We start from the raw sequence: 27,048 nt of genomic DNA, 5'->3' as shown, positions 1-27,048 counted from the left end.
CAATATTTTAGATTTAAGTATCACGTCAATTGTTTATTATTTTCAATTCACTGGAAGTACAAGACGATTCCGGCAGAACGACGTAGGTACATCATTTCCATTCCCTCGATGCTCGGAATGTATTATTTTCGAAGACACTGTGCATAGCAAGAAGGTATGTGCCAAAATTGTATATAGCTATCCATATATTGTTTGACGACGTGCGCTTGATATATAATATCAGTTATTGTATAAACACTAATAATCGATAAAAGTGCACACTTATTAGCAGTTAGTAATTTAGTATTAGTATTAATCAGGGCTTGCATTTGAAAAAAATTCCGTTTTATGTTATTTACAATTAAAACATTACACAATTTTTGCGTTTATCGTTATTTAGAACTGAAACGTTATTAAACTTTTGCGTTTACCGTTATACAGAATTAAAACTTTATCCAAGTTTTGCATTTATCGTTATTTAGAACTAAAACGTTATACAAGTTTTGCGTTTATCGTTATTTAAAATAATGTTAATACCTATTAAATTTAAAAATAATAACTAATGCAGGTATGTAATGGTCCGGATACGGAATATAATACCTATAATCAATTTTTAGATTGTTTGCATCATAAGTCATAACCAATGGTAATAATATGTAAGTCTCGCTCAAAGTTGTTCGTTGTTTTCTTCGTCTGACAAGTGCATACATGGACATATTACAAACAGCAATATTCACGACTAATTTTAATTTTAGAGAGAATTACTTTATAGTATTAACATATTATAATCATAATTAAAATGTGACAACACATTCTGTATTCTGTTGGAGGACGTGTTTTTTTATAAATATTTATATTTTTCTACGAGTTGTGGACATTTTTAAATTATATAATTGTCAATGTATTGTGACTTAAGTAGCGTGTCATAGGACGTTCCCTGCTTCCATAATTCAATCCAGTTTTTCATTTACATTTACATTTATTTATCAATTTAAAAAAAAAATAAAAAATAAGACACTAAATTAAATAATAAAGATTGTAAATATTTTACAAGTTTATAATTCACTGTAAGTGCGATGGAAACCAGTTGTGGTTAGTTATGTAATTTTAAAAGTACGTGGGCGCAATTATTTTAAGCATGCGTAAATATGTTTACAAAACGTGACGCAGGATGGTAGTATTTTACTTATGCAGGCAGCGCCGTCCGGGCCCCTTGCCAATTTTTTAACCAAAATACATAAGTCTCAAATCTCAATAAATGATTTGAAAAAATAAAATATTTTGAGCACAAAAATACAAATTAGTTAAAATAGCTAAATTATTATATTTAATTAATAACAGACAGGTGACCGATCAACAAAGAATTCATGTATTTTTCCAATCATACCTACGATGAGTGAGATAACGTAGAAATAGCGGCAGTTTGTATAACATATAGGTTCCTGTGTTCCTACACATCACCCTCCGAAATGTTTAAAAAGCATAAAAAAATTACTTCCACATACTAAAAAGTACCTAAAGGTTATAATATAAAATTATATATTGGATATTAGTATACTACCTATAGATTGTTTTTATTCAAACTGATTTTCTACTATAGTGAAAAACGTTACTTCCTCCCTCCACTCATCATAATAATACATTCCTCACCAAATACATTTTTATCTTATGGATTTTTTCTCAGTACTTTTCAAAATAATCATAAAAACCAAAAAACAATTTAGAGATAAGCGGGAATTTGTATAAAAACATAGTTTTTACAAAACCAGTTTTATTTTGCGTTGTAATTATATGATTCATCGGTTGCTAGTGGAAACCAAGACACTGAACGCGAAATCATAAATTTTAACGTATTATATAAGATGTTAATGTAAAATCCATTACGATTATAAAATATGCATTTGAATAAATTATTAAAAATATCGAAAAATAAACAATAAAAATAGAGAAAAACCGGGTAGGTAAGTGGATAACGCTCTGCTGTACATTTGGTGTTTAGATAAGTCTTTGTAATGGGTGTATTAAATTTGAATTCAATGATATAAAATCATTGTATATGTTTAATATCACATTTTATATAATTTAATGATAGTAAAAAATATAATTATAGACGTAATTGAGATAAGGTGATTGGGTCTACCGCACTGATTCTCGTTATTGCCACTTATCAGTGGCGTCGTCAGTCTACGGTTCGCCGTCTTGGTAGGTATACATTATTCTCGACAACTCTGTCCAACTATAACAATTTCAGTGTAATATTATATAAAATTATATTTTTCACATGAAAAATTAATTAATAAATAAGGTAATCTCAGTGTTCGATTTTATTATATTACTTTATAACTTTATTTTTATTATATTAAACAAAATGTGCATAATATTCTCGCTGAGTTCCGCTTTAGTATACGAAAAACTATTTTGAGTGAAGACGGTTTGTTAGCCTATAATACCAAGTTATATTTTATTTTATTTATCACTTAAATTTATGATATAAATTTAATCTAAGTTCTTATTACCTATATAAATTGTTAATTTTATGTTTTTATTTTATTATTATATTTTCTGTTAAATTTTTAAATTATAACTCCTACTTACATCACAGCCATAGGATATACCTAGTGAGTAAACCAAATAGACCAATACTTTTGTGTAGGTATGCTATTAAAAAATGTATTTATTACTGTTATTGGTGCAATAAATTGTTATAGGTAGTTATATTATTTTATGATATCATTATGATTAAACTAATTAATTTTACTATTATAGTCATCAGCAGGTTAAATTAATTTGTGTCGAAAAAATTGCATTTGAAAATATCATTGTGTATATGAAATAATAAAATATAATAGTAAGAGTTTAGTAAATACACACGAATAATACTTTTAAATTTCAACAAAATAACTAAAATCGTCATTCTTTGTTTAAATATTTACTTTCGTCCAAATTAAAATTTAAAATATCCATGAAAAAACAGTCATTTCTTTATTTTGACAAAGTTTTAATTTAGTATTTTCAAGACTTTTATTCAGTGAAAGTGACGCATTTTCTAGTTTTAATACTGTGAAATTATTTTTTAAGATAAATCATTTTTTTATTCCTATTTTCAAATAAAGCTATCGTATTTGTTATAGACTTTGAAGTGTTTTTCTCCAAAGACAAAAGTACTGATTTTATAGAATTTAAATTATCAGAATAATATGACACGGCGTCTAGTCAAGTTCCCCGTCGTATAAGTATAGGCTGTGGAGGCAATGGTAATCCAGGAAATAGTTCTCAGAATTTCAATACAAAATTAAGAGCTATTAAAAATATTTTTTTTAACTTATGCTGTCGTTATTCATGTATTGGAGCTTTATTGTTTTACACACCCTATGCAGTTCATGTACTGTACATTGTACAAGTCACATATATGTATAATCATGTTTGGTAACAAAATAGTTAGCGAATAGTTTTCACCATAATATTATATAATATGGTGCAGCAACAGTTAAGAATAAAAATACTTTGTCGTATTTACTATCGATAATATCCTATTTTCTTCCTTTCACCAACCACCACAGCCAAAATATACCATACAACATGCATTTTAGGTGTTTATTGTTGAAATGTGCAATAATATTTGTTTTATTAAAAATTTGCAAATATTTTCAAAATAAAATAACCACCATTTGGTCATCATGACGTAATTCGATAATATATGAACCATAATAAATATAAAAAAATCATGCCTGTGAAATTCTGCTCATATAAACATATCAATACACTTCACAAAGTATGAAACATTAAAAAAAAAATACAATAAATATCAACAATCAACCATTAACATTTTGAACAAAATCCAAATACCAAATACAATATCAACCAATCGACAAAACAAAACATTTTTTTTTATTATGGTAGTAAATGTTTTGTTAACATAATCCTATGTATTTTTAGAAGGCCGTACCTACTGAGGTGGGGGGGGGGGATTTTGGAAGGACCTAATTTTTGACTTGTGATATTATATTATGAGAAAATATTTATTTTAGTTTTTAGAATAAAGCTGAATAAAAATATATAGTAATCTCCATATTATATAAATAATTACTATATTCCGGATTTCTTGATAATATTAATATTTCCGTAAAATAGCTATATAATATCATTTAATGTAATTACCATACAAAAGATAAATAAATAAACACGATGTCGTCAAAAGGTCAACAATTCAAGGTCAACAATCCCTTCTCCTGAAAAAATAAACCAGTCAGTTGACAGTTCTTAGCAGCCCAATGCTGCAATGAGTCATGAGACAGCTCGTCCGCTGGTCACAGTTCCCGACACACAACTCATTGACTTGGTGTCCTGATGAACAGATTAACTTTATTTTAAATCTTAAATTTATTTCAAATACGGTAATCCTCATAATCAAAGGTAAGGGGCTATTCATGTATTTATCATGTACTATTCTATAAAACTCTCGAACCAACACACCGAATCTCATAAGTTATATTATTAATAAATAACCTAATAAACGTAATGATTTAATTATATAAAATGTTTCAAATTCATAATATAAATAATAATAATACATGTATATACCTACTGAATAAAGTTGAAATAAAATTCTCAATAATACCTTTATATACACTGTCTGGTCGAACAACCATTCGCACAGATAAATGTAAGCCATCACGAACAGATTCAGAATAGTAAATATACCATACCGGCCTTACCCACAGTCCCTCAAGGAATATATGCATGTCATGTGACACATACCGTCAAGCGAGGCAAACAAACCAATTATTTGAGAACATAATATACGAAAGCCTAGGTCCTGAACTCCCAACACCCAACGTATTATCCTTCCTCCGGCGAACCGGATTGGATAAACTAATATAATGGAATACCATGTAAACTACTATTAATATTATCAATACCAATTTTTACTTATGATTTCATCTTTTTCTGTGTTAATATTTTTAAATGGGCGTCGCCGTTTTTCGTTAGTGTATAGTATAATAAGTAATAACTAATAAATGTTGTTTTATGCATTTATGCATAATAATAGTATATAATATATTACAAGCCATGTGGAATACCGGGAAATGTGCACATGACATGACATACATTGTATTGTTCTATTTAAATTTGGTTATATTAAGTCAATTCACTCGATAGTTATATTATATAAACCGTCGAAACCAAACGTAAGCTGAAAAAGGTGAATTTGCAATGTTGCCCACTTGCAGTGAGAGTGTGAGACGGAGATAACAAATACGGATGCGATAGAAATGTTAACCAATACACGTAGTTCCATTATATGCATTGTAAATAATTTAATATTTTTATTCGTATTTCCAAGGTATCCGCAGTATTTGATTGTATTGATTTATTGTAGTCAAGTTGACTAACGTTAAAATGTCTTTGACGGAACCTAGCACATTGCACATAAAAACGCTTTTGGATAAATTTGGACATTCTACATTTCGGCCCAAGCAATGGGAAATCATACGATCGGTTTTGGAGGTAAGACGACTAAATAAACACAGACTTTATCAGACAAAACTCTGGGAATCTGTTAATATATAGTTGTAATAATTAAATAATTCATTTTTCAGGAGAAAAAAGACGTCTGTGTGGTTATGTCTACTGGTTATGGAAAAAGTCTGTGTTATCAGTATCCGGCAGTTCATAGCAACGGTTTAACCATAGTTGTTTCGCCGTTAATATCGCTAATAAAAGATCAATTGCTTTCCCTGGAGGTTTTGATTGAATTTATATCATATTTATAAATAAAAATAAAATTAAAAAAAGGCGGATATCTACCACTCTTCTGTACAGTAGGTTACCATAGTAGATCACTATACAACGAGTGTAATGGATGGTGTTAAATTTAAAATATAATACGTTATTTTTAATTTAAATATTTTATTCCTGTAATAACAACTTTTGAGGAGCCTGTATTAAATTTTAAAATTGTTTTTATCAAAATTTATAGGAAAACAATTTCTAATGCCTGCACTTATCTATAATAAGGTCAAAATTAATTTAAATATTTTGAAAATTGAATTGTGTATAGATAATGATGATATAATTAAAAGTTAAGAGTTTCAATTTTCAACAATTGGTTTTGAATTACAACAAATTTACGAAATTTGTATGAAATTGAAATCGTTTTTTTAAGTTTGAGTTCAATTTCCTAAATATTTAAAACTAAATAAATGTGGCATTATGTTAGATTAAAAACCTAATGTTTTTGAAACAAACTAGTAAGATCAATTTGAGAAATTTTATATTATAATTTTAAAATCTTAAAAATATTAAAATAAAAAATTGTATACATTTTTAAGTTAAAAACTTTAACTACAAAATAATTTGTAAATTTGCGGGATATTGTCAAATTTTTCCAAAATTCTTACTTCAGACGACAATAAAAAAAGGTGGGTAAGTAGTGGATGTCGCTCTGCTGTACAATAGGTTACAAGTTAAGGTTACATGTTTATAAAGAATTTTGTTTTATTCTTTCCCAATTATTATAAAAGTACTTGGATCTTAGATTCGGAGCGGAGAGATGAATGTATTGATTTTGCAATAATCTGTGTTTTTTTTTTGTGTCTGTTTATAAAGAATTTTGTTTTATTCTTTCCCAATTATTATAAAAGTACTTGGATCTTAGATTCGGAGCGGAGAGATGAATGTATTGATTTTACAATAATGTGTGTTTTTTTTTTGTGTCTTTACCTACACGATAAGTAGACGAAATAATGCTCCGATTTTCAACTTCAGCATCTTGTTCGATGGGAAAGTGAATATTGTTGGTGCATTGGGGAGGTCAAATTTCCCAGTTATTTTCGAAAGCGCCGTGAAAAACAAAAAAAAAAAATTAAGAAAAAACGGGAATTTTTATGCAAAATCGATTTTGGTTTTTTGTGTAACTTTAAAACAAATGACTGTCGGTAGATACATGCAATTTTTACTGAATGTTTATATAAGCAATTTCTATACACGATAAAATTTTCAAAATATTTTGAGTTGTTTTGAACTGTTTAGGAACATTTTTAGTTTTCAATTATTTTATTAGTTGTTTTTCTATGAATGTCAATAAAACTTTATTTGTTGGGTAAAAACCATAGAAATTGAATACATGTATTCTTGCAAGACTTTTGATATATTGTTTGAATGGCAGTTGAAAAATATAAAAATACATTAGCACAATTTTTTTTTATAAGCATTTAAAGTTCAAATTTTGACAAAATTTATCAAATTTAAAATGTAATAATTATTTTGTAGTTAAAAATGTATAAAATGTTCAACTTTTATAACTAAGGATTAACAATTTAAAAGAAAGTTCCACTTAAATAGGTTATATATAAATTGTTCTATTCACAATAATATCATCAAATATACTTAGTAATATCCTAGGCTGACTGACCGTTTTCGCTCAGAATCGTTTTTCTTATACAATGATATTATATCATTGAATTCAAATTTAACACCATCCATTAAAGTGACCCACTTGTAACCTACTGTACAGCAGAGTGACACCCACTTGCCTACTTTTTTTACTTGATGTTTAACTGATTTTTAAGGTTAAAGGTGACTTGAGGTTGGTCGTACACAAAAAAATGCATATTGTAAAACACTAAAGCCAATATATTAATCACCCTGCAAATAATAAAAAAAGTATTACTCATAATATGATGTAATATGGACCATATACGTGTTTATTTTTTATTAATCAACCCGTAGCAACTTAGGCCATTGTGTGGTTTTTTTTTTAACTATGAGGGAGGGTACTGTAGGTTTAAACACGTGTGTTTGTTAGTTTGGCAGATTTTTTAGTGGGCACCTGTAGGCAGTGTTGGGAAAAGATAACCAAAAAATCATCTGTATAAGATAATAAATAATTTATTCAAAATTTATCTAGATAAGATAAAATATAACATCATTTTTTTTATCTAGATAAAGATAAAAATACACATACATTTATCTAGATAAAAAAATAGAAAATTTTTTTTTAAATTATATTATAAATAATGTAATTTATTAGTAATTACTAATAAGATAATATATATTAATTAATAAATCCTTAATGTCATTTCTCAACTAAAATAAAATACAATTTTAATTTTTAATATAACTTGAATAAAAATAAAATATCAACATAAGACTGACTATATTTCAGTATACATTTCTTTTTTTAACTATAATAATATTGGAATTTGGAATCACTACTCGGTTCTCGTAAATGATTGGCTATTTCAGTATTTAAAAATATTCTTATTATTATATTACTTATCTAGATAAATAACCACAGATAACCTTTACATTTATCTTTTTTTTTTTTTTTTCAGTTTGTAACCGACGGCGCCGCGGGAACTGCTTTCGCATTACTGCCGCGACGCCGCCATCGTTTATTATACTTAAAATGATGTACAATTTATGTATTTGTTTTACACCTGTTTTTTGGGTCCTCTAAGGGCGCACATTTAAATTAGTTTTACATGTTATCAGATAAAATACATTTTGGCTGAAGGCCTGCTGTTTGCATTGTGGGTTCTCGACCCGGCTTCGCTGCCCGCCGGTCTTGTCTTCTCGTTCTGGTGATTCTCGGCCCGGATTGATAGTCGGCCGGCTTCTAACTCGTTCGTCGCGTCTTCTTCTTGATGTTCTGGAGTGTGCGTGTCGCCGTTGTTGGTTTCCTAGTTTTCCTTCTGACCGTTGTTGTTGTACTCGTCGTTCACGGGAGCTTTGCAGTCCGCGGCATCTCCTGACACCGCATCCGCGGCCCCTCTCACGCTCAATCGCGATCACCCGGACGGTGACCAAGCCGTGCTGTGGGTGTCCTACTAATGCCCCGGGGCACGCCTGCCGCTGTGGGGCAGTTTCGGATGATGGTACTGAGGCGCTGGGTGGTCTGACCGTTTGGTTCCCGCTTCCCGGTTGTCTTCGCATCGAGCCTTCGGTCTGTTGTCGGTGGTTGGAGGGCGATGTTGGCCTTCTCTGGTCGCTGGTGTTGACCCGCCGGTGTTCGGTTTTATACAGTTTGCCTTCTGTGCCTCCCCCGTTGGCCGGAACCGGAATTCCGTTTCCAGTCGGCACCACGTGGAGGTGGGGGTAGGACTCTGCCAACCAACCTTTACATTTATCTAGATGAGATAATTAGATGATTTAATTATTTTTATCTAGATATGATAATTAAAGAAATAATTTTATCTAGATAATTTATCTAGAAAAAATTATCTAGATTATTCCCAACACTGCCTATAGGTATCTGCCATGCCTGGGTGGGACCCCGTGACTTACCCGAAGAAAAATGCCGCCCGAAGCCGAAATTTTGAACCGGCGTCGGTGCGCGTCACAACCGACACCTTGGTCCGCTCGGCCACTCCGTCCCCCATATACGAGTTTTTATTCTTCTAAAGAAGTCCATTAGTTATTAATTATTATATTGTTATATTATATTATTATTATAATGTCAGCTGCAAGACAACTGCAGTTAAGTACTGTTATTTTATTTATTCACAATTTAATTTAAATGTTGTTTAGAAGGTGAAGGTTAAAGCATATCAGCTAACAACGCAAACTTCTATGGATGACGCCGAAAGAAGTCTTTTTTCCGGAGACGTAAGAGTGTTATATATAACCCCAGAATCCTTAGACAAGGATTTAGTAGTACTGATTTTACAATCTTTACGGACTAAAAACAATATCGTTGCTGTTGCTATTGACGAAGCACATTGTATTAGTCAGTGGGGTTTTGATTTCAGACCTGCTTATAGGTCAGTGAATATATATACTTTATAACACCAATATATTTTTTTAAGTAATGATATATCTATGTATTTATATCAGGAATTTAGGAAAAATACGCAACATACTACCCAAAGTCCCAATCATGGCTTTAACAGCCACTGCTACACCAATTGTTCGCAAAGACATTTGCACCTCATTGAAACTCATGTATGGACGGTTGACCTGCTAATTCAATATTATGAAATATAATGATTTGATATATTACTTTTAGAAAACCAAACATTTTCTATATGGGATTTAATAGAGAAAATTTATACTTTGAGGTGTCAAGAAAGCTGTCAAAAAAAACAAATTTATTATTGGACATAAAAAAATATAAGAAAGAAAACAAACTTTTTTTTGAGGGATCAACAATTATCTATTGTCCAACAAAAAAAGAGACTGATACAGTTGCAAATGAATTACATAGTAAGTAAAAGTTCCTATTGATTTTGTTTTTTAATTAATCTGTTTGTGAAATTCAAATTATTAAAAATATTTGAATAATAAAATAAAATGTTTAGGTAATGGGATAAAATGTGGAGTTTATCATTCTGACATTTCATTGAAACAAAGAAACATTGTGCATGAACAATTTGTAAAAGATAGTTTGAAAATTGTTGTAGCCACAATGGCTTTTGGAATGGGAATTGATAAATCAGGTAATTGTTTAATGTATTGTAAAGAAAAATCATTGTTATTTGAAATTAAGAAAACAATAGTTTATACTAATTATTATACTATATTTTAAGTATGATACAATGTTTGCTTTAGGTAAACTGCTTGTAAATTAAATAGAAGGTTCCTAATAAGTGTTCATATACCAATAAAAAAATATTGAAATTACAGTCAAAATATTTTCGTACAAGCGTTTAAAGTGTAGAATAAGTTTGAGTACAAAAATAACAAAATAAATTTGAGCGCCATTCTTCAAATATTTTTTATGATAGCGTCTGAAGTTTAAATTTTGATGAACTAGGATATTTTCGTGTAAAATGACGATTGCTCATCAAAAGATTCTATTCATTTCTGTTGTAATTCAAAAAGTGCGTAGAAACTTGAAAATTGAAACACTCCATTATCCAGAGCTACTTAAGTTATTATTTGCTGTACGGAATGACATTTTAAAAATATTGAGACCAATTTTAAGCTATTATAGGCATTTAGAGTTTTAAAATTTTTGGCACAGTTATAATTTATAAAGATTAAAAATTTTGTTTTGGATAGATGTAAGACAGGTAATTCATTATGGAGCTCCAAAAGATATTGAATCATATTATCAAGAAGTCGGTCGAGCAGGACGAGATGGTGAACCAGCAATGTGTTATATTTTCTACAATGAAGAAGAAATTGCAAACAATAAGAGGTTAACACTTTCAACAAACACAGATGACATGTCATACAACTCTCATAAAAAAAAAATGGCTGAGGCCATCGAAAAGTACATTGAGACTAGATTGTGTAGACGTCAACTACTAATATCCTATTTTGAGGATGTCTCTTCGTCAAATACAACTGACAGAATCATCGTTAGAAAAGACTGCTGCGATAATTGTACAAATAATAGGTATGGCTTTGGATGTATTAAAATATTACAAATCTGCAGTAATGACATATGAGTAATACAATTAAAAAAATATATACATAATACATATTATTATATATTGCATACTATATCTAATTTTAATTATTTATTTATTTAAGTTCTAAACGTGTAGGTACCATTATACCGCGTACATGTGAAGATGAGTATACACGTGAAGAAAAAGTACCACAATCTAAAAAACAAGAAGTAATTAGATCAATTAATATTTAAAGGGACGATGTGTTTATAATGTATACACATTTCTGAACTTTTTATTTTATAAATTGCATTTTTTTTATTGATTGTGACTATTTTACAATCATATGCTGCGCTTCACAAAGTTGTCCACTCTCGTTATAACTTGTTAAGTCTTTAGAACCCCCAATCAGTTTACGATTGCTTTTCGACTGAACTTACTGAAATACAACCTAGTACCTACCCATACATTTTCTCACACAATTTACTAACTCGAATAAATTAATAGACAGTTACATTGTTCATTTTCCTTATTTCCACAGTAATTTAGGGCGAAAAAAAATAAATAGTATTCATCGCACAACCAACTTATGTGAATCTTTCCATGCATAATTTAATTCACCACATCCAAATATCTTCAATATCTTAAATTTATAATAATATTGTATGAACCTCATTCAAAAGAAGACCACTAGGAAAATAAATTCGAGATATAATAAAATTCATAGAAAATTAAATCAAACATTATGATTTATGACATTCATTATTTTTTTCATCTTCAACTTAATATTGATGGTTTATCTATCATTTGTATTTTGCGTTTTTTTGCTCTTTACTAACTGTTGTCAACAGTGCCAAATTTGTGCCGAACAAAAATACTCAATAGTAAAAATACCATGGATTTCATACTTATCTACTTAATAGGTGTATGGTAAATACTAATAAATGTAACTTGATTTAGATATTAATTTACGTTTATTTCTTCAAAATACCTAATTTAAACGTTTTAAATTAAAAAAAATGCCTGTATGTTTTTAAAGTTAAACAATGTTTTACGCGATCCATAGAGATACGTTTTATGCATAAAATACTTGTGTTATTATTTGCAATATTTGCAATGAAAATCAGAACATGTTTATAAAATATGATAATATTAATGAAAAAATAACTATTATATTCCTCGTATTTTAGATAAGTATGGAGCATTCAAATACCAATCATCTGAACATATTTTTTAAATACAACGAACAATCGAATGTATCCAATTGTAAAGTAAAAAATTGTCCACATCCAGTAATGAAGGGACGTCGATTTCAATCATTGAATAATCATATTCTTAAAAGGCATCCAAACGAATACAGACAATTAATGATTACCAAGAATAATAAAAAAAATGAAGGACGTCGTTTTGAAGTAGATAAAAACTTGAAACGTAAAATAGTAAGTGATTCAAGAAGAAGGTTTATAACATGCATAATATGGTAGAGAGACACTGCTTCTTCTTTGTATGCACGAGCATATCTTGAAAAGAACTCTACTTATTTTAATACGGTTTTCATTAATAAATCGGTTTGTCATGGGAAAGGTTTTAATGTATAATAATTTTCCTTGGTGAAATTAATTGGGTGGCCGAAAATAATAACAATCTATGTCTATATACATATATAAAAATACATGTTTGTCTGTTTGTCATTAAACTTCTACTAAACCACTGGACATTTTTAGTGTGTTTTTGAGTGGGACCTGAAAGGTTTAGATTCACAATTAGACCCAGTTGGTTCAACCCCAAGAGGTGCTCAAACAGGTATTTTGAGATTTACGATGGAAATTTTTATTTATAAATGGTTGCTATTGGTTATAGGAGAAATAATTAATAAAAATTAGTATTTTAAATGTTTGCCATTAGTTACTCTGGCAGATGAGGTTATGGTTGTGGTTATGATTTCAAATAAATAAATTATACCTTAAAACAAATTTGAGAGTTGAATGTATATTTGTAGCTATTATATCTCAAAAATTACTGGACCGATTTTGTGAAAATTTCAAATTGTTCTTGGAGATATCAGGAATGTTTAAAGAGTAGTTTGAACCACGTTCGATTTATACCAAGTAATATATCCAATCCACCATAAATAATTTGTCCACCTTGGTAAATTTAGTTCGCAAAGCTACCCAAATTTATTTGTGAACTGGGGTACCTAGGTATACCTATAGGTATACGTACACTAAACCCAAGATACACTCATGTAATCTAAATTTTTTTTTTAAACTTTTTTAGTGGGTGTAATCGGGTTATAGGTACTAAAATTGGTTATTGGTTTATCCGAAGTTAATAGCCTCAAAAAATAACTGGACCGTTTTCAATAAAAGTTATTTCAATAGGTTATTACTTGCAAATTTGAGGCCCCCGTAGGCTGTTTATAATATGCAAAAGATTTCAGAGTCTTAACTTAAGGCCTCTAACTTTAAAGGTGGGGATACTGGATAGAATCATATCCCCCCCCTATGACAAAAACTTAAATACGCCACTGAACGTCAGAACATGTTGATGTAAAAATAATTATTATATTCCTCGTATTTTAGACAAGTATTGAGCGTTCAAATTCGAATCTTGTGAATAAATTATATTTTAACTACAACGCAGAATCGGATGAATCAAAATGTAAAATACAAAATTGTCCACATCCAGTGATGAAGGGTCATCGTTCTAAGACATTGGAGAATCATATTCTTAAAAGGCATCCGAACGAATACAAGCAATTATTGATCGAAAGAAATTGTGAAGTTGATAAAAATATGAATAAACGTAAAAACGTAAATGACTTGTGTGTATTAATTTAAAGATAATGTAAGATGTTAATAGCTAAATTCAAAGGTATTATTTTGTACAATATGATCATTTTGCATACAATAATCAAATAAAGAAATTAAAGAAATTATATACTCTTAAAGTGTATACATATAGTTATAAATAAATAATAATGCACTTCAAACAAAAAAATCTAAATAACACCTTATTTTGCTATGTCTTATATTTTATATTTATTGATTGTTTTTTTTTTACGAATTGAAATTTTACTTTAACTGTTGTAGATTGGATCCTCAAATGGAATACTTGATGATATTAAAATAAATAAAACAAATTTAAATACATCTTTAAACATATCAATGAGTCGAGATATGTTACTGGAAGCTTGTTTAGAACTTGTGACAAATAACGGTAGACCATTTGACATATTCAAAGACTCTGGAATGAAAAAAATATTAAAACCAATAACTGATGCAATTGGAGGAAGTAATACCTAGTAATTATTTATTAAAATAAAAAATAATATATACCCAAGGCTGGGCATTAACGAGTTAAAAAGATAAAGTTAAGTTAAAAAGTTAATTTAATTTTAACTTTTTAACTTAACTAGTTACTTTTAATTTACTAAATTTCTTTTTAAATTAACGTGAAATGAACGAATTCATTTTTAATTTTAAGAAGTAAGTTAAGCTAATTTATTTTGTTTTTAATTTAATTATATTTCACTATTTCAGTCTATTTTGTTTTCATGTCAATAAATATTTAAGTACCGTGAATTGTTTAAAGTTAAAAATTTAAATCATTCGAATCTAATTTATATGGAAATACTGTATAAAGTATGAACACTATAGTCTATAATTTAGTTTTGGGTTGGAAAAAATTAAGTACACTAGCATTGTATAAACAAATTAACTTTTTTTTAACTTAATAAAAAGTTAACAAATAGTGTGCATATTAATTTAACTTAACTGAGTTAAAAAAATCATTAACTTGCCCAGCCTTGTATATACTTACTCATAATATACAGAATTTGATTAAATTGAGCTTATGAAATATTCTAAATTGAAGTTGTCTGTAAATTATTTTGAAATTAATACTTATATGTGTCTATTGGCTATATAATATATTTAAAGGGGGGACGTGGTGGCCGAGCGGTCTAACGCAACGGATTCGGCACAGCCGGTCCGAGTTCGATCCTCGACCATTGGGCGGCATTTTTCTCCGTGCAAGTCACGGTGTCCGGAGAACAAGTGCCGCCATCCCCCCACCCGGGCATGGCAGATACCTACGGGTACCCAATCAAAAATTCTGCCAAACAAAACACACACGTGTTCCTCCCCCTACCAACTTAATAACCTACAGTAAAACTAAAAATAGCTAATGGCCTCAGCTGCCGGGCTCAAGATCAATTAAAAAAAAAAAAAAAATATATTTAAAATAACCTTATAAAATAAACACATCAATATACCCACTTTATTTAGATTTATAAATTAGTTTGATAACTGATAAGCAGGGCACGGGACTTAAAATATTTGCTTATTTTTATGGATTGACTTAAAATGTAGCAGAATGCTATGGAAGTGTATGTCGTGTTACGACACGTTCAATTATGAAATTTGAAAGTGCTATTTTTTTTTTTGCTTTTTTTATCGATTTTTCAAAAAAATCCTTATTTCCAGTTTTTTTGGTTATTTTTCTTTTTTGACCAGTTTTCCTACTTATTTTATGGTTTTCTACTGCAAAGTTGTTTTTGATTGAATTAAAATTAAATCATTTAATGCAATAATGACTGTAAGATTTAATTAATACATTTTTTTTTCAACTATTTGTAAATATCGATTACATTTTAATTTTCAGAAAATCCCTCGGAAAATCTATAAAAAATAATGCAAATCGTGTAGAAATTGAAGTTTGATTTTTTTATAATATAAAGATTTGTTTTTATTTTTTAGTTATAAACTTTTCCTAATAATTATTTTTAGCACAGTTGTACAAATTATGTCTATAGTACCTACTTTAAAATGTAAAAAGAAAGTTTTTTTTTTTGATGATATATTTTTGTTTGAATTTAAGTTTTTTAAATGTTTATTCGAGTGCTTATAATTATGTTTTTAAGTGCTTATTTTATAAGTGCTATAAGTACCGAGCCCTGCTGATAAGTATTGTTTTTAAAATTTATTACCATTTATCATTCATCATTGCTGGTTATTATAATTTATAACTAATTACTATATTACAATAAATAACAGTATAGGTAGTTATATAAGTATATTATACAATGTAGGTACGTCATATAAACAATAATAATTTCAATTTAAACTATAGAAGTTATTTTCTATGTATTTTGTTTGCATTGAAAACAAAAGTATCAACTTAATTTTTATTTTAAATAGATTTTGATATTAATCCAGAACTAATACAATTGTATATAACTAAGAAAGCTGAAAGTATTGTTAAGATTATTAAAAAGGAAGTAGAAAATCGTCCTTTATCCCTTAAAATTGATCGTGTTATGCGATTAAATCACTCAATAATTGGTATAAATGTACACTACCAAGTTGAAAATAAATTGCAAATTCGTACCTTGGAAATGACGGTATTGCGTGAATCTCATAATGCTGAACTCTTAAAATCAGTGGTAAATCATTTTTTTTATGCATGCATTTTATTTTAAATATTATTATAATAATATATTAATATTTTATAAAATTCATAATATTAAAATATCAAACTACTTTAATTTTTCTAATACATATAGATAATAAAAGTCCTTGATCAGTACAATATTATGCATGATCAAATATATTCCTGTACAGTAGACAGTGGATCCAATATGGTTAAAGTGGTAAAACCTAGTTCTGACAATCAAGGAAATAACGATAATTCCGATAGTGATGCAGGTAATTAGTTGAACAAATAATTCAAAATCATAATAATAATAATAATACCTATATATATGTTATATTAATTTACATTATATAATGGCTGATTTTAGAAATTACAAATGAAGAATTATCTGATACAAATGAAGATAACGGAAGAGATATTTTAATTGAGCATGAAAATAAAAATGATACTTTACAAGATCGCATAGCCATTTCATTTCAATCCCCTGAAAAAGGATTGACGCACAGTTTTAAATGTTCAGCGCACACAATTCAGTTATGTGTTTATGATGGATTAAATAACACCAATCATAAAGATATTTTGAATAAAGCTCGCAAAGTTGGTATATTAATTATAATTTATTACTGTTAATTTACATTTAATATACATATATATTTTTATGAAGATTGTTAGAGAATTGAGAACACCAACAATGGCCAATGCATTAAAAAACAGCGGTTTGAAAAAGTCAATATTAGATTGTAAAACTAAATGGAATTCACTGTACGATATGTTACAAGGCCTATTAGAACACAAAGATTTTTGCCTAATGAAATCTATTGATAATCGATCACTGGAACTCAGCATAACTAATTGGGGCTTAATAGAATCATTGGTAAATGTATATTGACATTTTAGTGGTGTAGCCAGGATATTTCTTTGGGGCTGCTGATACTGTTTACACAGAGTTGGATTAACTATAGGGTCACCCATAAGTTAAACATACTTATGGAGAGGTTTTATCTTATGTTTCTGTTTCTGTACGGCTATAAAAATTTGTATTTGCAGTTACTTTCATAGAGAAAATAAATAATTTTCTCCCCCAGTATCCCCCTTGCTACGCCACAGTGACATTTAATTTATAAATATTAATCCATGTTTATTTAAGATACAACATTATATTTAAATTTTAATACATTGTCTTGTACAATGTTGGTAGTAGATAGTAATAGTCTTCAACTAATTTAATTCATATTATATATAGGTTGTAGCTTTAAAATCAGTTAAAACAGGCTCTATTTCCCTTCAAAGAGCAGATCTGACAGTTGGAGATTTTTTTGGTTGTTGGTGGAAGATAAAGAATGGACTTAACAAAATAAATAATGTGTTTTCCGTTGCTATCGTCGAATCAATGAATAAAATGATGGAAAAATTATTATTTAATGATGTATTTTCAGCAGGTATATATTATGTGGTATTTTCATATTAGATATTAATTCTATTAAATAAATACATTTTTTTAAGCTGTCTACTTAGATCCACGATATCAACAGCTACTATCGCTTGAATTTAAAAATAAAGCTAAAGCTCATCTTTATAAGCTATGGAAACTTTTAGAGTCATTAAAAAATCGTGGAATATCAAATAATCTCAGAGAATCTGCAGACATTTCTAATACCAGTTCTGAAGATTTAAGAATTATTGATGAAGAAGAGGATGAATTTGAACAATTTTTAAACACAACTTGTGGACCACAGGCTGTTTCATGTAGTACTCAAGTTCAGCTTCCTGATATTAAATCAATAATTGATTCATTTGATCGAGTGGAAAGAATTTCTTATGACACTAATATTAGAGATTACTGGATATTAAAACAGAAAGATATTCCAGAACTCTATAAACTTGCGCAAGTTTTACTAGCTATACCCGCAACTCAAGTTAGTACATACAATACAAAGATATTAAGATAAAATGAAATGAATTTATTTTTTAATTTAATAAATAATATTTATACATTTTTTTAGGTCAGTGTTGAAAGGTGCTTTTCGAGCTTAAAGTACATTTTAAATAGAAGGGACCTTTCTCCTACCATTTTAGAAAATATTATGTTGGTAAAATGTAATACCATCACAAATTAAAATTTAAAACATTAAACAGACAGACTATTAAACTATTGGGATAGGTTCTAGTAATATTAACCTTGTATTTTTAATGTATTACAATTTAAATAAGTTAAATAATAATTAGTATTTAATAATAAACTGATTCCGTCGAGTGTTACTGCTGAGTAGCTACTCCCCTCGCGCCATCAAAGCCAATTGTATTCCATCCCATATGCTCATTGTAAATTATTACAGATTGTACCTATATATTCAAATAAATGTTAAAAAGAAAATAATAATAAACTGTTACCCTTGAATATCAGGATGTCTCTTTTATCCTCTATGTCCCCCAAGGAGGTCACCTAGTGCCATAATTACTGTTTATCTTATTTATCTATTTATATTAATAAATGGATTACCAAAGCCCAGTTCCTCCTATTTGCCGATGGCATAAAAATCTACTTAGAAATGTATTCTCCTGGAAGTTGTCTCGTCCTTCAATCTGAACTTAATATCTTCTCCACCTGGGTCCAGCGTCTAAGTCTGTTACTCAACTTTGAAAAATGTCATATTATGACGTCATTTACTAGAAATCGTTCTCCCATTTACCATCCTTATTATCGCCTCGTGGACGTCCTTATTGCACAGGTGTTTATATTCAAGGACCTCGGCATTTTCTATTCCTCCTCTTTATGTTTCGAGCACCACATTAATATAATTGTCCCTAAAACCCTTAAGATCTTAGGATTTATTAAACGAGTCTTACAAACGTTATCATCGGCCAATTGCCTCCGCTCAGTTTATTCCAGTCTGGTTCGCTCTAAAATAGACGCTTTCGTCGCCAGAGGAAATGGTGGATGATATCAGTTCATCGTAATAGAACACTGTGAGTACTTGTACTATTGCTAACTTTTAATTAGTGTCCCACTTACCCGATTTTTTTTTTTTTATTTTTACAGAAATAGTATGGATAGTTTTTTCAATGGGACTAGTGAGGAATCTAGTGAGTTCACCAGTTTTTGCAGAATGTCACTTGCAGATTTCGAATTTCTTCTGGTCAAAATTGAACCAATGATAAAAAAACAAACGAAACTGAGAATACCTATACCACCGAAAATACGTTTGGCAATTACCTTATGGTATTTAGCAACAGGGGACAGCTATAGAAGTCTTCATTATTTATTCAAGGTTTCGACACCAACCATTTCATTAATCGTACCAGAAGTGTGCAAAGCTATTAATGTTGTTCTCAATGACCAAATTAAGGTAAACATTTTTAGTACATTAAATTGTTATTTAATTACTTATTTATAATAAAAGTACAAAAAATTAAGCATTTAAAATTACCAAACGATATTAATAACAAACCTTAGTATTATTAAAATGTATAACTTTAATATTTTAAATTTTATAGGTATAAACTTTACCCATTTATAATTTTAATAACAAAACCAAAAACAAACTTTTTTAAACATTTAACATTCAAAACCATTTTAAATTTAGTAATAGTATTTATTTTTAGTATATATATAAGTATATTTAGTAATAGTTAGAGTATGGTGTAGAAGTTTGGTACCCTTACCTAGCCAAAGATCAACTAAGATTGGAACGGGTGCAAAATAAGTTTCTTTCTTATGCAGCTTTCAACAAATTGACCACCCTGCACATGACTACTAGTTTGTTCGCCAAACTTTAAATACCTATCCTAACACTCTCTATCCGTCGATTAACTGCTGGCATTAATTTTGTTTCATTTCTTCTTAATGGCTCCATTAATTGATACTCCTATTCTTATTTTTACTTTTGACTTCTGAATGGAACGATGAATGTATTGATTTTACAATGATGTGTGTTTTTTTATTTTTGTGTCAGTCATCACCTTTTAGGACAGTAAAAGTGCTTGGATTTTCTTCAACAGTAACTTTTCTGATAGGAAAGTGAATCTAGTTGGTACTTTGGGGGGGTCAAAAGTAAAAATTTCACAGTAGTTTTCAAAAGCAACATGAAAAACAAAACAAAAATTAAGGAAAAACAGGAATTTTAACGCAAAATTTGTTTTCGAGAAATCGATTTCGGTTATTGGTGTAACTCTAAAAAAATGAACGTATATACATGAAATTGTCACTAGTTGTTAATATTTGCATTTTCTATACACGATAAAATTTTAAAAATATTTTGATTGGTTTTGAACTGTTTAGGAACATTTTTAGTTTCCAATTTTATAAGTATTTTTTTCTATGGACGTCAATAACACATTTGTTGGGTAAAAAAGCTTGAAAATGTAATACAATGCTCCTACTATAGTGTTACAATGATATTTGAAAAATATTAAAAATCCTTAGTCACAGTTTTTATTTATAAGCATCTAAAGTTCAAAGCTTGACAAAATACGGAAAAATCATGAAAATTAGCAAATTATTTTGAGTTGAGAATTCATAAAAATTTTTCTTTTTCTATCTAAGATTTGAAAATGTAATACAAGATTCCTCATAAATTTGTCTACCTTAATCAATGTCTACAAGCAAATCAAATTAAATTTTTATGAGCGTTTGAAATTCATATTTTTACAACATTTGATACTCACTCGATTGCTCATGTAACGATTTTCTTATTTTGTTGCAATTAAAAAACGTATGACTGTAGATACTTGAAAATGTCACTGAATGTTTATATTAACATTTTCTAAACACGATAAAATTTTGAAAATAATTTCACTCTTTTTGAGCTGTTTACGGACATTGTCAGTTTTCAATTTTTTTTCTAAATATCAATACAATTTTATTATACCGGTAACCGGTAACCGGTTTCAAGCCCTGGTAATATCATAGGCTGACTGATTGTTTTCGCTCAGAATCGTTTTCCTTATACAATGATATTATATCATTGAATTCAAATTGAACACCATCCGTTACAGTGACCCACTTGTAACCTACTGTACAGCAGAGCGACATCCACTTACCCACCTTTTTTTAGTCATTTATTCCCAACACTGCTCTGATGTTATTCAATTTATCTTTGTTATTTTTTCCTTAATTAATATTAAGTATAAAAAAAAAATATTTATATTGTTAAGTGTAATTGTTGAGCAATTAAAGAATTTTATACAGAAACCTAATAAAAATAATAAACTATTAAACTAATAGTTATATCTAAATAGAAATGTACGACGGTTTAATATTGAAAGACCTAAGATGACTTTAAACACAATACTAAATGAGAAATATTATATAATATATACCTATACGGCTATACCTATAGTAATGTTTTTATAATTTTACAGATGCTATAACAAACAAATTCTCAAATACTCCTAAAACAAAAATAGATTTTAAAGAAGCAATCGATAATCATCTCAAAAAGGCACCAAGGCCGTCAGTATAAGTTATAACCAAACATTTAAAAAAAAGGTCATCCTTCAAATCTTCACACATTTATACATCAATTCCGCTACTCAATACTGTTTTCCCAAAATCAAACTGTTCAATACCTACCACACACACTGATATGTATTAATACCACACACAAATATATCAAAAATCACATTATTGTTTACATTTTCGTCTTTAAACTTTTTTAGGCCAAGGGTAGTGGTATAATTAGGCCCCTACGACTTGGACAGAGTACCATTTTATTAAAACAGGCAAACAGAGGAGCCCAACGAGGGGGCCCCATCGATCATGCGGTCTTGGGCACGTGCCAAAAATGTCCAATGGGAAAGAGGTCCCTGATTGTTTAGAATCGCACTCCAGTTAATCAAATTTTATAAAAAACACAAAATCATAAAAATAAAACTTTCAGGATTATCCGCAGATTGTTATATTACACGTTTCTCGTTACTCCAGATAAGAATCGCGTATGGTTTTAATTTTGTAAATATTAGTAACAAGACATAAGTCAAGAACATTTAGTGTGATCGCGTCTCTTTTAGACTTCGCTTATAATTCTACAAGAATTTATAGTAACAATTTAACATCGAACTCGCATAATGGACGACGTTATACCTACAAGTTTACATTATAAATACAGGTGCGCAATCAATAATTCACCAAAACTATACATGCCACATTGTTCGTACATATTTGAATTATTGAATAGCCAAAATTCCCTTTTTCACAGCAGAAAAAAATCTGTGCGTTATTGAACGGTGCAAAATGTGCGGATATGAATAATAAGTGTGTGGTTTTGAACGACAGCAACACCCCTAAATACCACAACATGAACAGGATCAAACTTAAATTAATTTTTAACGCATTTTTTTTAAACTTTTATATTTTATAAATCCCGAAGTATTTATTTTTTTTTTTTTTACATTGTTCATCTTTAAATTACATACTTCAAAAGTTGTAATACATGTGTTGTACCTACAGTTTTTGTATTAAAGAAAAATAATGTATTGCTACTTTTTAACTATTTGTTGATAATAAATAAGTATTCTATTAAAATGTATTGTACATAAATATAAATAATTAAAATTAACCTTTATCGAAAACTAAAACCATTAAATTCATAGCATGTTCAAAATCTGAAATATCAATAAAAATATTATATTTTCATCCCTCCATACATTCATTATTACAATTATTAAATAGGTACAATGATTGATATCACAGCTGACAAATTGGGTACCCATATTTCAAGTCAGCTCGTTCTGAGTGTTCAAGGTTGGATCAATGAGATGCCTGCATAGTGATAGGCCTATAAATGCGAATTCTGCACTTGAATACCTTTAACATAATATTTAATTTTTAAGTTTCAAAGTTTAATTTGCATAATATTGCTTATAAGTTCCTTGTTAAGAAAGGTTTTTTTTAGGTTTTGTTTGTCATGTTATCCTGCCCCATACGTCATCTTATTCCATAACTATGTGTGGAAAGATGACAAAAATTAAATTTTTTTTGAAAACCCATGTATTGACCCTTTAAAGACGAAAAATAAATTGAAAAATGCATAGTATAATATAACTATTAAGCAATATACGGCAGAATTCCTCATTAGAATTTCAGTTCTTGAATCTATATACAGTGACCAGGTAAAATTGAAGAAGTATTTTAAAAAAAATAATAATAATAATATACTGGTGACGACTACTGATCGGCGGTACCCACCTGCGCAGCTGTCTGCACTGAGTAACTGACCACTGATGCCAATTCGTGATCCACAGCAGTCCCGTGGTTATGAACGTGCATGTGCATATTTAAGTGAATTTACGTCGAATATAAAATATTTAAATAGAACGACTGATCGATCGGTTTTAATACCCCGAGCTTATATCTTATTTATTAACCCCTATAATGGATAGCTCAAGGGTATCTCACACATGAGTCACATATTATTATAGTACTATTATAATTAGTGGACATATGGACTTTAATTTTTTTTACAAATACGTTTATAAAAAAAAAAAATATCTTTGGCACGGGCAACGCCGGCGGGACAGCTAGTAAACTATAATATTATTATCATATGTTAAAATACATCATATTCCTATGCACATTTCTTAAATATTAGGATAAGTAATTATTTATTAATTTATTAATTCTTAAATGAAACTTTGAAAGTAAAAAGATATTTTTCTTGTGTAAGTTTCTATTTATGTTAAATGTATTTAATAGTTTTCATAATGATGTCATTCAAGAATTTGTGCTAAATACATACATATAATGTGCATATACATACCTAAGGAAATGAGTTGTTAAAATGTAGTAGGTATACACTCTACCTGGTGAGTGGTAGAACTAATAAATTGAACCAGAAATAATTTTTAACAAAACCATCGCAATTATTATATTATTAATTATTATGATATTATCATTATCAATGATGTTGATATTGACACTGGGCGTCTTAATGATATTTTTTAAATCACCATTTTTACAATTGTGCCATACCTTTTTTTCGTGCTTACACGTTTCTAATTTATTTTTTCTTTATGCTAATAATATTAATCATGCAAGTATGAAATTTAAGTGCCCGGATCTGGTAATGATATGATATAGTTACCGGACGGTAAAATATCGTACCGGAACGTTTTTCGTTACAACTAGCACACGCTGCTGCGGTAGTGGGGTACGATATATCAGACACATACAGGGATTTTGTGGTTTATACCCTATCGATTTATTTTCAAAAATATTATTTTTTTCGACACCTATGTAAAATTAATTTGAATATTTTTGTCATAAACCTTTCCTTTCCCACCAGACGATAATTTTTCTGTAAATGTGCCTATGGGCTATGATACATTGATACATAATACAAGTCATGTATATGTGTACTCAGTCTTGTAAAGAATACATTTATTTTGTATTCGGAATACGTATTCGAATAAACAGTTAAAAAGGTATTCAGAATACGTATTTGAATAATTCTCACAAAATATATTTAGAATACATTCTGGAATACTCAAAAAGTTATTCGAATACTTTTAGAATAATATTTATTAATAGTACTGATAAATGGAATATTATCTACACTACCAATAACAAATTACTATCACAATTTATCGGGGTTTTCGTGCTAATGCAGTAATATTGTAATACCAGACCTTATGTCTTATACTATAGTAGACGGAGTATATGTATAATGTATGCATACTCTTTTAGTAGCTGGACAGAAAAAGGACGCTTTCGAACGCTTCCGAACCATGGTCGAAAACCAAACTTTCGGTGCAGGCGTGACAAAAAAGTATAAACGTGACAACGCTGGTAGCTAGTACACCGTACACTGCACATCTAGTCAACTATGTTTTTAATGACCACTACGGCACTACCCAGGATTATAATTTATAAACACAAACATTTTTTTTTTTCAAATTTAGTATTTAAATAAAATAAATATACTAAAAAATGATATTCAGAATACATATTCGAATATATTTTTTTTAATGTATTTAGAATAGTATTCAAATACAAAAAAAGTATTCGAATACTTTACAAGACTGTGTGTACTTAATGACTAATGTCCTAATAGTCTTATTAATTGTAAAGAAACTCTATATCAAAAAATTATAATAAATTAATAATATTAAATATCATGTCAATGTAAGAATCCTCGAAAATAATTTTTTGCTGTCAATATGTTTAGTTTGTCTTACAATTTTGATTAAGTGCTCTTTTTTATTTTATTTAAAATAAACAGATCTTTTTAAAATAATTTAAATACATAGGTACTTACCAATCGTTTAGTCAATATTAGGTAAATAATCATTTATCCATGATTAATTCCCACCACTTATATTAGCCGATTGTCTCTTAAGGTTACAAAAATATACATCGGCATGGCGATAATATAGATTATAGGCCATATTATCTTAATCTTTGTCCCGGTTCTTAGCAATGTAATGAAACACTGTAGTAGGTACTACAGTGGTGTTCTGGGCTTCGTATGCGATACAACTTAAACACACATTTTAATTACCTATATAATACATGTAACTTGTGCCAAAGTTATATATAGTCGCCTAAGAACCATCAGGGTCAATCTCAAAACATTCAAATATGCGTTTTATATATCAATAGATTCGTATTTTCGAGACACGTGATTAGTTTTTATGATTTTAAATTTTGTTCTATTATTTTTCCATGAACTTTATACTTTTGCTCTTCAAAAAATCACTTCATTAAATTTCCTATAAGTGTAAATAAGAATACTAGATACTGTAGGTACTCATATAGTGTTATTGTGTTTCGTAAAAACTGACAAATGTTGGTACCTAATACCATATATACCTTATATACCTTATATTATAAAAATGTATATAATTTCTAAAATTCACTCATATGAATTACAATGAAATTACGTATTTTGTACATACGTGGGTACTACGCTAATCAAAATGCTTTCACTTAAAGCTAAATTAAAAAGTAATTATATAACTGAGTTAAGTTCATATTTTTCCAGGTGTTAACTTTAAACCTAAGAGTAAAGTATAATGTTTATTAAATCTTAACTTGAAGCTTTCTAAATGTTAACTTAACTAAAGTTAATTTTCTACCACATTTTCAGAATGGGAGTATAGGTACCTAATAGGCATTTGATGTAAAAACTTATTTTCAATATTATGATATATCTACTGTAATTTTAATACTTAATTTAAATATTAATAATGTAAGGTAATACGTATAACATATAGACTTAAGCGCTTAATGACATTAAGGTAATATAGTTGTACAGCTAAACAGCTTCATATTATGCATGTCATAATATTACAAAAT

The 27,048-nt window shown here is 28.8% G+C and overlaps 1 protein-coding gene across 9 annotated transcripts; it reads left to right on the top strand.

Moving 5' to 3' along the window:
- The first annotated feature begins 5 nt into the window (after positions 1–5).
- On the top strand, positions 6–23,309 carry LOC132952033 (uncharacterized). 9 transcript variants are annotated; one of them, XM_061024151.1, is made up of 22 exons: positions 2,175–2,284; positions 5,324–5,487; positions 5,580–5,723; positions 9,511–9,743; positions 9,817–9,924; positions 9,989–10,185; positions 10,281–10,418; positions 10,984–11,323; positions 11,461–11,548; positions 12,509–12,757; positions 13,901–14,131; positions 14,411–14,612; positions 16,520–16,764; positions 16,885–17,026; positions 17,122–17,351; positions 17,419–17,628; positions 17,998–18,193; positions 18,258–18,670; positions 18,758–19,721; positions 19,795–20,101; positions 22,116–22,861; positions 22,955–23,308. In XM_061024151.1, the coding sequence occupies exons 2-19, from the start codon at positions 5,380–5,382 to the stop codon at positions 18,869–18,871; spliced, it is 3,588 nt and encodes a 1,195-aa protein (XP_060880134.1). In that variant the 5' UTR covers positions 2,175–2,284; positions 5,324–5,379; the 3' UTR covers positions 18,872–19,721; positions 19,795–20,101; positions 22,116–22,861; positions 22,955–23,308. The 9 variants fall into 9 exon arrangements, with proteins under 9 accessions (XP_060880133.1, XP_060880134.1, XP_060880135.1 ...); XM_061024152.1 differs by having other exon boundaries at positions 22,952–23,308; XM_061024150.1 differs by lacking the exon at positions 2,175–2,284 and adding an exon at positions 6–154 and having other exon boundaries at positions 22,116–23,308.
- Positions 23,310–27,048: the final 3,739 nt, after the last annotated feature.

The sequence above is a fragment of the Metopolophium dirhodum genome, chromosome 9 (genome assembly GCF_019925205.1).
Source record: "Metopolophium dirhodum isolate CAU chromosome 9, ASM1992520v1, whole genome shotgun sequence".
Lineage (NCBI taxonomy): Eukaryota > Metazoa > Arthropoda > Insecta > Hemiptera > Aphididae > Metopolophium > Metopolophium dirhodum.
This window is presented reverse-complemented; position numbering and strand designations above follow the sequence as displayed.